Source organism: Ornithodoros turicata, chromosome 5 (assembly GCF_037126465.1).
Source record: "Ornithodoros turicata isolate Travis chromosome 5, ASM3712646v1, whole genome shotgun sequence".
NCBI classification, from domain to species: Eukaryota; Metazoa; Arthropoda; class Arachnida; order Ixodida; family Argasidae; genus Ornithodoros; species Ornithodoros turicata.
This window is the reverse complement of record NC_088205.1, coordinates 32,174,441-32,186,983: the sequence shown is the minus strand read 5'-3', so window position 1 is coordinate 32,186,983 and position 12,543 is coordinate 32,174,441. Positions and strand designations below refer to the sequence as shown.

Genomic DNA, 12,543 nt, shown 5'->3' with positions numbered 1-12,543 from the left:
CCCAGTGGCATCACTAGGGTACGCATCACCCAGTGTGGGAGCTCTTTGCACCACCTGTCCACACACAATAACGGATCCCTTTTTCAGAGGCAATGCAGGACAAAAAAAGAAACTCTGGTTCACAAAGGGTTTGTGATGTTTTTAGCATTATCACAACGCAGAGAAAGATGAGGTGGCGGTACTGGTACAGCGTGTCACCCCCTTCATCACATTACCTGATGCAGACTGTACCCCCGTTAGAGACGCCACTGATGTCCCCACACATTTCTTATTTTCTCCTGAGAGAGATAACAGGTCACCACCAAATATTCATTCTCATGCTACATCTGTTAAACTCCTTAATATATTAACCCTAGAACTAAAGTCTAACACTGAAATCTCCGTTGGAAAAAGGCAGATATCTTGGTGGCACACACAATGTTTTGCATCGCATTCTGAATACACTGAGACTGAAAAGCGTGGCATATGCATTAAATAAGACTCGAGAGACTATACATGACTCTTGATTACTGCTTTGTGTAGCAGCATTTTTGTGGCACAACTAAAAAAATTTCTCCCTGTGCTGAAGAGTCCTGTAGACATACTGGCAGAGAGGATAAGAGGTACGTATTTAGGAGATCGTCATCACAAAATTTTTTATATTTCTTTAAGCCACAAAATATTTGATTATGATTATTCTTAAGGCCCTTGGTTTTCTGCTGCGACAAACTCAAAATTCTGCGGCACCGACTTGTAAATTCCGCGATTTTCCGCGGCAAGGAGTCAACGGCTGCTTGGAACAGAAAACACTTCATTTTCTTGGATAATGCGGGAACAAAAAATATTTTATAAAATTACAGATTTAAAGCACTGTTATGGTTATGGCTCAGCATTACATACATGATATCTTGTGTTCTCCTCTGATGCGGTCTGTCGCCTGCAACCATTTTATGCCTGCTGATAGATCTTTCAGCATGTACAGAGTTTATAGGAACTTTATAGGAAGAATTTTACAATACATGCCCTGGGGAAGTTACATCTTTAGGACAACTTTTTTGTTCCTGTAGGCATTATTTAAGAGAACTTTTTAAAGGCAACCTCCCAGACATCAAATCAAAATGAACCCGTGCCATTGCTAAACTGCACATGGGAAGGACACCACCCCATCCTCAGGTGAAGTATGCACAACAAACTTGGGCTAACGTTATTTTAAGCTAAACTAATTTTATCTAACTAAAGTTTATCATAAGCTAAACTACAATCTGTCTGTGTTGGTCCTGTAGCATGTGCAATTTTGTAAAGCAGGCTTCACCTCCTGCAGGGAAGCGTCAGGTGAAGCCCGCTTTCGGGAGCTGTCATTCATACTCGGCGAATAGTCGAATATTCAGAAACCCGAATATTGGGTATTCGATTCGCGAATTGAATACTTCGAGTGATTGATATTGGATTCGAATTTATCAGCGCAACCCTAAAAATAAGAAATCCCGTGCCAAACGAAGGATTCTGTGATGAATTCCAGATTCCGCGAAATTTCGCGGAATCACGGCAAATCCGGGGCCTTACCTATTCTCTACCCCTAAACCTGTCATGGTGCATAGTCAAGCTAGGTAGTGCCCACTCACCAGATAGTGTGGGAACAGCAGCATCTTCTGCACCTGTTGCAACCTGTAATAAGTTAGTTCCAGATTTGGAGACAACAACTTTAACGGTGTGGCTCAGTCTCACCTGTACAGCCTCTGCCAGCGTCGTGGGCTGTTCATCTGTTGTCACCACCAGTGGGGGTTCTGGTGGGACATTCCCAACAGGAATCGTCTCGGGCTGGTCAGGTCGCTGTTCTTCTTGCGCTACTAGTGGTACTGAACCTGGCACTGTGGGGTCCAGACCCAGCTGTTTCATTTGAACTGCTATGTCAAACAGGTAGTCGTAGCACTCGCACCTGTGCATCATAGGCTATGACTGTAAGAAGTCCTCCATGTATGACATTATGCATGTATTGCATAGAACGTACAAAAATTAATTTTATTACACTTGCCTTACAGAAATATAACGCAACAGTGCTGCTTTCAGATAATCAAATTTCTTTGTGGTACTCAGTGCAGAGAATTGTTCTAAAAACTTGGAATCTTGTCTTTGTGATGTCTTATGGAATCCAGTATCTCTGATCATATTTTCAGCAGCTCCCATCAGTTGGTTCTGCGGTCTTCACGTAAAATCTCGCAATGTCATTCTTTGACATCTTGACCATATACGTCTATGATAAGACAGAAGAAGCTTACATATACTATGTAGGGAGTGACTTTTTCGGGTTAAATGCTTTTCTCAGATTCGGGGGGTAAAAATCGGGCGCTATTTTTAAATCTGTAATTCGGGGAGAAATAATTGTGCCTTCAGATGTTATTGGGTGTTTTTGTTTCTCCTCTTGTCTATTAAGTCCTTCCCTAATCTCTCTTTTTTGTTTTTTTGCGTGATCGTGACCTTCCAGCGGTAATCCCCGAAGACATAGAGAGTGTTGACAGACATGGGTGTATTGCTGGGAACGTAAGTGACCCATTCTTGCATGTGTTACACGTGGTAACCTTTGTTCGTCTTCAGTGGAAGCGTCACCTGAGGATTTCATAGTGACTGGAATTCGGGGAGAAATCGGGTTTAACCCGAATTGGTCGGAGGTCAGTTCGGGAGGGAATAACCGGGCGGAATCGGGTTTAAAGCGAAAAAGTCACTCCCTACATATATGTTACAGAGACACTTCTGTGACCTCCCTAGATTTTCCCAGCTTCCAGTTTGCTCATAAGTGACTACAGCATCAATTACGAGGATACTCAAAGTATTCCCCAGCACATAAAGGTGCGCAAAACTTGCTTTAATGATGATCTGTGTTAAGTGTTCCATTAGCCGCTACAGCAGAATATACTGTAGGAGCCTTTCCTTTTGTGTGTGTGTGTGGACAAAAAAAAAAATCAAATATATGTACCTACTAATCACACATCCCACTTTTGACATAAAGTACTCAAGATGAGTACTGCATTATGATACCCAGTCAACATACTGCACAGTCCCTAGCCTCACATAAGGTGTAAAAGCCAGGAAGGTCCTTGTACGAGATTAGTCACTATCGTAGGCTTCCTCTTGGGGTGACTGCATAGATTAGCATGCACTCGGGAAAACCGCACTTCCATTTGCTAATCCAGTCAGTGACCAAACTGGGGAACGTACCGATATTTTGGCAGTAAAAGGAAAAAAATAGGCACGAAAAAATTTAGCCACTCATTGTTCTGAAAGTACACTATAATGAATCATGTTTTCAGTATCCCAGCTCACCTTGAAAGAATGCCAAGAAAACCTGTGTGTCTTAATTCCTTCTTATATTTCAATGTGTTGGTCTAGCTAACCAAAGCACCAAAGTGCCTCCAGCTACCGGACTGAAAGCAGTCCACAGCCACGAATAACAATACACAGGTTTTTTTATTATTCGTTACAAATATTTTTATAAAAAAGCTATGACATCAGCGCAGATGCAGTTTTTTCAAATGAGTTACACATCTAGGCAGACGTCCTCCCGAAGACAGTATGTAATTACTAAATGATTATATTACCTAAAATTCGCTAATTAACTAGGGCCGTGCGAATAATGTCGAATACAAATCGAATATCTGATGCTATTTGAATGCTATTCGCAACCTATTTTCAGTATTCGAAATTTTCGAATATTTTTCAAATAGTACTGAAGCGAGGTATCTCCATCGCCATTCTGCTAGTGGGCTTCACAGTTAAAAACAGTTAGGTGCAGCCCACTTCACGTTACCGCCATTTTTTTTTTTTGCTCCGTTCTGCAAGTCGGCTTCACATCATTACACTCAAGTGTTAGGTGAAGCCGCTTTACGCAGCTTACAGTACTCTGTCACCAAAGTCTACAACTTCTGTGACCTCATGGTCAGCACTTGTACTCTGGGCACTGCATGTTCCAGTAAATGTACTCCCAACTTTCAGAGTTATGTGCAGTAGCAGATGGAAATATGTGCAGTTTCTAAAAAAAGTACAGGAAATTCACAATGTAAACATCTAAATGAGATGCACACAAAGCAGGCTGCATGGATAATGTTGACTACTATCTCTCAATGCAGTTCATCCCACTAATGCGGTCCTACCATACACAACACAGAGGGACCCTTCTCTCACGATATGTTATGCTGCATGAAAAGGCTCACAAGTTTGGAGCAGAACATCATCGAATGAGCACACCACCACAAAATATTTCACCATGAGGTATTCGAAATTATTCGAATTAGGCCTTTTCTGATTAGTATTCAAATTCAATTTGCCTTCTGAAGAAATTATTTGGATTCGATTCACCTTCTGAAAAAATTATTCAGATTTGATTTGCAATGGAAATTTTGCGATTTGCATTCTATAACTAACTCTTTAATTAGGGGACTTAGGATAAAATCGAGCATTCAGAGTGAGAGAAAATCCTCGGTGAAAGTCATTCCACCTTCTAAAAACCCTGAAGCGAAAGTTGAAATATCAATTGCCAAATATTGCTATGCAAATGGGGAGAAAGTGAAAGCACGCAAACCAGATGTGCGAGGGAAGGAGGGTTCAATCCACGCCGGAGGGTCATGTGCTTTGGAGCGATGGAGATGATTGGAGAAGGTGCTGATCTGCTGGCGAGATCAACCGCTTTGCGGCCCAGATAAGGCAGCGAGGGCCAAGGACACGCACCCCTCAGGCGAGCAGTTTTGTCTTCGGCTCATTTGCATAGCAATGCTCGGCGATGGATATTTTAACGCATACGCTTCACTTGAAAGTTTTTAATTTTTTTAGAATGGCTTTCATCGAGGATTGTCTGTCACACTGAACGCTCGCTTTTGCTCTAAGTCCCGTCATTAAAAAGTTAATTAGTTAATTTTAGTTAATGAGACATCTAGAAGTTACATACTGTCTGCGGGAGGACGTCTGCCTAACTCAACTGCGAAAACAGCATCGCTGATGATCTCATAGCTTTTTTATAAAAAATCTGTAACGAATAAAAAAAACCTTGTATACATATCATGGCGCACGGATCTAATATGGCACTCCCGCACGACACTTCTACCATGGTCGTCATGGGCCAAAATCAAGCCTTGCTGCACGTGCAGCGTGTCACACGAAGAAATGGAGCATAGTTAGCACCCGCGTTGTTAGTTTTTGTGCGTAGATATACATTACAAGTGCAAAGAAGTGGACAAACAGGGCCTGGCATTATGAAATGAGATTGAGAAAAAGGAAGGCAAACTGGAAAATGTTGCCTTTAGGTACATTTAGGCATTTATGGGCGAATGCCTAAAGATCAGGGGCACTATTCATTACACGCTTTTGAAACTTGATCATTTTACGTCCTATTCTTCACCTCTAGAAACATAATGGTGTGTCAATATGATACTGTGCTCGCTGTCCACTTGAACCGCCGAAACCATTGCAACAGGACTGCTACACTTCATAAGCTAATGACCCCCCGAAATTTACTCCCTGTAGTGAAAAGTGAAACTTTTCACTCACGTGGTCTTAGCTCGTTCCCAGGTGTCACCCCATACATAGACACCGTGTCTCCGCACTAGTACAGCACACGTATCTGGGTACTGCTCCATGGCTTCCTTCATGCTCTCCTGGAAAAGCCACCATTTTGATAAAACATTTCTTCAAAGCACCCACGGTCATGCTACATGTGTACAGTAATTTCTGGCCAATAATGTGCACTGCATATAACGCACAGCAACCAATAATTTTATACTTTTAAAATAAAAATCGTGCACATAGTGTGCACCAGTACATAAGGAAGCATCACATTGAGATGAATTATCACGCAATAATAATTTGTGGCTTTACGTCGCGAGACAACTATGATTATGACTGACAACACAGTCTATCGTGCGCCGAAATCTCATCATAGGCCGCACTGTGTTTAACGTCTGTCATGAAAGACTGCGTATCTATGGACTTTGTTCCTCGACACCAAGTTGTTGGCCTCCTTGGCAGGGTTCAAACCTACAACCTATGAATCAAAGCTTGCTACTGCGACAGAAAATACCACATATAACGCGCACCTTCGTATAGTGAGCGTGAGGGGCTCTGAAGCCACATTGTGCCATTTAATGCACCAGAAATTACAGATAAATTTTTGTTGCATACTGTATCTTACGGCCAAACTTTACGGTACACTATCTTGGAAAACACTCCTTGCCTTGAGATCTCTTTCAAAAGGCACATTTTCTATGATGGGCACCACCAATTCTTCATCATAGCGATAGCTCACTCCAGTGCGACCCTTCTTGATGCCCTGCATCAGGTAAGATGAGATAACACTTGTGGCCATTTCCATTGAACAGAGGGACAACTTCCAAAGGCAAATTGGTTGATTGAGGGAGCACTACCAGTGCAATGATGACCAGATAATATGTGAGTAATAATACAAAGGCGTCATACTTTTGGTCCATTGTTTTGTAGTTATTGTTTCATGTTCTCACTCTAAAACAAATATGTTTGTAGTCAAGTATGTACAGCATTATGCTTACAAGCACAAGTGTATAGACTTGAATTTAATGTCAAAGAAGGTACTACTAATGTTCAATGGAAGCACAAAAGTCCTGCACCATACATTCCACTAGTATCTCCCATATAAACACGAGAGTCACCAGAATTATCACTACAAGACCTTAATCATTTCCTGGTGCGTGATGCAGAATTCAGGGCCTGGGTAAAGGAGAGTGGCAAGGACTGCTGCCTTGGAGTGAGTGTGGATGACTGCACCTGCTCCTCGTAGAGTGTAGGCATTCATAAAGAGAGGTGTACACTCGCTTTTCTTCAGCTTCTTGTGGGGCGGTGGACCACTCAAGAACCGCTCATCCAGGTCTTGTACAAACAGGTCTTCCGGTTGGATGCGTTCTTTCTGGACTCCAGAGGGGGCAATGTAGATCTCCTGCCTGTATGTAAGAAATGATACCGTAAGTCCAGGTGTAGCGTTTCTGTATTAATCTGTGACATCTGAAGCAAATAGATATATCTGAACCGAACACATACACAGCACATGAACAGATATACAGGGTGTCCCAGAAAATGTGTCGCTGAATTATAATAAAAAAACTACGCCACCTAGAATCACGCGGGCAACGGCATATATTCTTACTAAGTTTTTGCCACCTCCTGGTGTGAATGACATCTACCTTAAGTTTTATTATGTCAATTTTTACAAGCTGAACTAAAGAATTTTCCAAGTAAAGGTTGCGTTTTTACCCCACCAATGTGAAGCTCATGTCGAATTTAGTCAAGTTCATTATAATTGACATGGATATTAAGGAGTTACCCCGTCGGAAAAAATAGCCGAACATCATGCTTTCCAGAGCGCCTAGATCAGAGGTGCCGAAGTGGCGGCCCGCATGGCCCCCGAGCAACAAATGAAATTGAAAATACTCAGCCCAAGCATCATGAACGGTTGTGCCGTTATCATCAGGCGCTGTACTCGAGCAGTTTATCATACGTTAATTAGTGATAGAAAACTGTTTAAACTGACCTGTAACAGCCAGTGACACTAAGAGACAAGCGGGACCCTTTGGCACATGACAAGAGCGAAGACGGGAAAAGTAACACAAAGACAGCCAGGGAACGTCGAACCTTTAACCATATGATAAAAGGTTGAAAGTTTAACGTTCCCTGTCTGTCCCTATGTTGCTTTCATCATCTTTGCTGATGAGCCTCTAAACCTGTCCCTGCGTCTGATTTTTTGTTGATTGATATTACATTCCTGGCACAATTTCCGAGCATACCCTACATGGCCGATTTGTAGTATGTATTGGTACACCTTCAATGCCAAAAGAAACGGATCGATTCAGTTGCAGGCTTGGTGATCTCCCGAGTGAATTCGAGCAAAGATTATTCGAGTGCAGGAGACTCGAAGCTGACCTTTTTGGCTCACCGTTTTCAGCAGTTGTTGACAACGTTCCTGATAATTAACAAGTGAAACTGATTGACCTGCAGTGCCGTTGGACGAAAATAACTGAAGATACATATAATGTCATGGAAAAATCTGTCAATGTTCGGTACGACATACGTCTAATAATAATAATTCGCAGCTTTACGTCGCGAGACAACTGTGCCAGAGCCGTAGCGACGGGAGTGCGAGAGGGGCAGACGCCCCGGGCGCCCTCGCTAGAGAGGACGCCGAACGGCAAGCCCTGGCAGGTTGGTTGGACAGTATAAAGTAGGAATGTACAGAATTTGAATTTACGGTCTCGGCAGTGTAAATGGGCATTTTCTTTTCTTTGTTTACAAGGCTTCTGACGGCAGTGAGGGAGGGGGGGCGCTTCAGATTTTCCCTGCCCCGGGCGCAAACTCTCCTCGTGACGGCTCTGAACTGTGCCAACATACCTCTGCGAGCAGGCATTTTCTGCGATTACGCTCACAAACAACAAACGAACACCTCAGCAGATAGGAATTGTGCAAATCACTTTCACAGATGTTGATGCAATAGTTAAAAACAAGATGTGCCAAGTTTCCTCATGATACAGCAAATAAAAAGGGTTCCTGACCCTGTGACAGAGCAAGGCTAAGTAACCTAAATATATATGTTTTATGGCGTTTTAATTTCTGTGTCGTGTCATATCAGAAACGGGCTACCCAAAGCCGTGGCATGCGGCCTGCGTAGTTCCACCGTGGCTCAATGCGGCCTGCGGACACGAATGAGTTCGGCACCCCTGGCCAAGAGCCTACTCCATAATGTAAAAGCCCGAGTCTGGGCACACAGAGAGACGGCACGAACACACGACTCAACTTGACTTGACACAGGACTTGAGTTGTGTGTTCATGTCGTCCCCGTGTCCCCGGACTCAGGCTTTTACATTATGGGGTCCATCCACCAGCTATGTTGTCATTAGCCTAGCGCCTATCGCTCCATGACTTTTTGAGCACCCGTTCTCAGTTGAAAAAAGGAGATAGTCGAGGGATAGTAAAAAAAGTGGCAGTTCTTGAAATTGGGAAAGGGAAGGCATGATCCCAGCGAAGCCAGATGCCATAAGCCATGCCGGTCTTATCTCTTTCTACCATCCCTGTGTGGGCTGAGTTTAGCAACCTCCTTTCGTCGGACTGACAACAAGTGCGAACTTCAGTAAAGTCGGCACACACTTCACATTGATGGGGTAAAAAAGCAACCTTTACTTGACAAATTTTCGAGTTCAGTTTATAAAAACTGACATAATAAAACTTAAGTTAGATGACATTTACATCAGGAGGTGGCAAAAACCTAGTAAGAGCAAGTGCCGCTGACCGCATGATTCTAGGTGGAGTTGTCCTTTTATTGTAATTCAATGACCACCTACTCCTGACCATACAAAGCTAGCGAAGGCTAAAAGGTGGCCTTAATTTTCTGATATAAAAGAAATAATCGAGGCCTTTCATATTAGAAAATTAGGGTCGCTTTATGTGAGTCATTCGCTTTGTATGACCAGGAGTATGTGTTCCTTGATAAGTGTGGCCCAAGAATGTGATTGTTAAACAGATCTTCCTTCTTGTTTCTTGGTCTCTTCGCTTGTAATAAACCTTAAGGTAGTAGTCTAGCACTGTCTAGTACTGTCTAGTAGTCTACTTCGTATCTGTCCGTGTTTTGTGATCTTTTTCATTATGTTCGAGCACTCACTTTGTTTTGTACCTCTCTCTTGAAAGCTTCGAAACTATTCGAACATATCCAGTTTAAAGAAGAATTTGAATTCAGAATTTGCATCAAATACAATTTTTTGGTTTGTGCTAAAAAAATTGAAATATTCGCACAGCCTCACATATCTCCCTTTGTTGTGACAGCAAAGACCTTCTTTCAACAGCTGTGGGTAGATCATTTTGGATGGGATGAACTGCTTCAGCCTGGACAACCCTCTAAGTGAATATCCTGGTGTGCTAGCACACCAGCCCTGGTCAGCATGCACTGCCTCGTGTCAATCATGCAGGCCGGTATCTCAATCCCGATAATTTCACATTACGTACATGTCTTGGTGATGCAAATGCATGCTTATGTGGCCATCGTTTATCTTCGAACAGACGCAGGGAGCACTGGACACATAAAATTTGTACTGTCAAAAACTTGTGCAGCTTCCTAGAACATACAAATGCTACCTAAACTCAAACTGTTTGCAGCACTCCTGGCATCCCGTCTTGTAAAGTATGCAATGACAGTTCCCCCTTTAGAAGCTCCTGTGTGTCATGCTTGGTCAGCTACCATGATCCTGCTTCACTAGATAAAGTCGTCCCCGAGCAAGTGGACTCCTTTCATGGCAAAATCAAGTGAGTGAAATTTGTCCAATCAATGGCGACACTGTCTAGGAGACAAAAACCCTACTCACGAGCAGAGTGACCAACACAGAGTACTCTATGGTGGTCAGGACATGTTTGGCTTCAGCAGGAAGAGGCACAGTGGCCCCCTTTGAATTTAACCAATACGTCAATGGGGTACACGCAATATTTTACACATCTCACCACATATCCAAGAAACTGAAATGGTAATGGTGCCATACGTGTCCCTTTTTATTATTGTGACATCTTGCTGACATCTTAACAGCTGTCATGTACAGGAATGGACTTTCTGTTAAGAATTCTTTCGAGTTCAGCAATTTGGTCTGCAATCTGAAGTTATCAGACAACGAAATTATGGTATCATACACTTGTAACGTGGTGTCCCTATTTACCAATGTGCCTATCGAACTCGCTTTGACCATCGCCCGAAAGAAACTTGAAGAAGACTGCACTCTTGAAGAACGTACTGCTCTTTCCGTGGACAACATTATTAGCCTACTCAAAATGTGTTTAGAGCAATCTTTCTTTCTATTCAAGGAAAAGGTGTACAAACAGATCGATGGTTGTCCGATGGGCAGTCCAATCTCCATGGCCGTAGCCAATTTGGTAATGGAGTACGTAGAAGACCAAGCCCTTCAACGAATCGGATCACCTGTATCTTTCTACAGAAGATATGTCGATGATACCTTTGTGGTTATAAGGAGGGATTGTGCAGAGACTTTCTCAGATATCCTAAACAGTGTCCATCAGAACAACCGCTTCACATCGGAAGAAGAGTCCTGCGGTGAAATCCCATTTCTCGACATTCTGGTCAAGAGGGACGCCAGTGGAGTCGTATCGACATCGGTCTATACGAAGCCCTGCGAAACTGGACAGGTGCTGCATTTCGACTCAGCGCACTCTTCGGAGCACAAAAGGGCAGTGGTTCGTTCCTTAGCGTCACGTTCGCTTAACATTCCCTCAAGCCCCAGCTCGAGACAGAAGGAGATGGATATTACCAGGAAGCGTCTGATGGCCAGGTCGTATCCGCAGAATTTTATTGATGACACGTGCTGCCGTATGAGGACGAAGAAACAAGAGACTCCAGGATATCAGAATCAAGCGTTTGTGACACTTCCGTACATCAAAGGTATCTCGGAACAGATCAGGCGGGCCTTGATGCAAGCTGGAATACGAACAGCCTTCCGCCCCCAGTCTACAATTAGAAATCTTTTATGTCACCTCAAAGACAGGACCACAACCGGTGACGAACGTGGCGTCGTATATCAGATCTCGTGCAGCGATTGCTGGAACGTGTATGTAGGCGAGACGGGGAGGAAGACGGGCACAAGGATGAAGGAACAATACGTTGATATCTACAAGAGCACAGATAAACACACCGAACTGTGTGAACGTGCCCATAAGACAGGCCACCACGTGGATTTAGACAACCCTGTTATTTTGGCACGTGAAAGTCGTTGGGGAGTGCACAAACAACTTGAATCCAGGTTCATCAAAAGAACTAATAATGTTTTGAACAAGCACCTCGGACCACTACCCGACTGCTACGCCCCCTTGCTACATAAATAGTACCGGGTAACCGGGAAGCTTCATTCCGATGAGAGATCTGCATAGGCTCCGAAATGTCAATGTCTGTTGTTAATTTTTGTTCGTTGTGTACGCTGTGTGTATTTTTATCGCTTTTATAAACATATTGTGACATTGTGGAACAATATCCTTTTTCTCCAAGACTCTTGTTCCCAAGTAATGCTGGGATGAATACTGTTTAAATTGTCAGATTATGTGATACGATAATATATCAATATCTCATATACTTTAAACAGTATTCACAGTGTATGTGCCAAAGGTTGATGGCTCTACCAAAAGCACCTATGGCACAAATGTGAGCACAGTAATATGGGAACCAGGCGGGAAAGACCACCCTTACCCATGCCTGATACTGACTCCACCTCCAGTGCCCGTCACCCAGCCGATATTATAGAAAAGCTTGCACAACTCTGGAATCAGGTTCCTTGGGTGCTCCTGGAAAAGAGAAACATATATAATATGAAGAATTGTGTTGAGCTTCCTACACGTTACTCGGTCGAACTGCATGTAATATCGTGTATTGTGCCAAAAGAAAGGTACACAGGGAATTTTATTCGACAACGAAAATTAGGTATTCAGCACTGAGATAGTAGTCAGTTTGTCACTACGCATCTATGAATCAAAATCGTAAGGACGTAAACTTGCAGTACACGGTCTGATGAGGTGCCT

At 43.1% G+C, this 12,543-nt stretch overlaps 1 protein-coding gene across 1 annotated transcript in view; it reads right to left on the bottom strand.

Annotated features, from left to right (window-relative positions):
• The window catches only part of LOC135394303 (uncharacterized), a 35,504-nt gene that overhangs the window by 1,748 nt on the left and 21,213 nt on the right, over nt 1–12,543 (bottom strand). Inside the window, exons 3-8 of the mRNA XM_064624989.1 lie at nt 12,215–12,309; nt 6,668–6,935; nt 6,197–6,292; nt 5,515–5,621; nt 1,705–1,915; nt 1,602–1,644 (exon numbers count right to left, since the gene is read on the bottom strand). Coding sequence (XP_064481059.1) covers nt 1,602–1,644; nt 1,705–1,915; nt 5,515–5,621; nt 6,197–6,292; nt 6,668–6,935; nt 12,215–12,309 — 820 coding nt within the window. The remainder of the gene's footprint in view (nt 1–1,601; nt 1,645–1,704; nt 1,916–5,514; nt 5,622–6,196; nt 6,293–6,667; nt 6,936–12,214; nt 12,310–12,543) is intronic.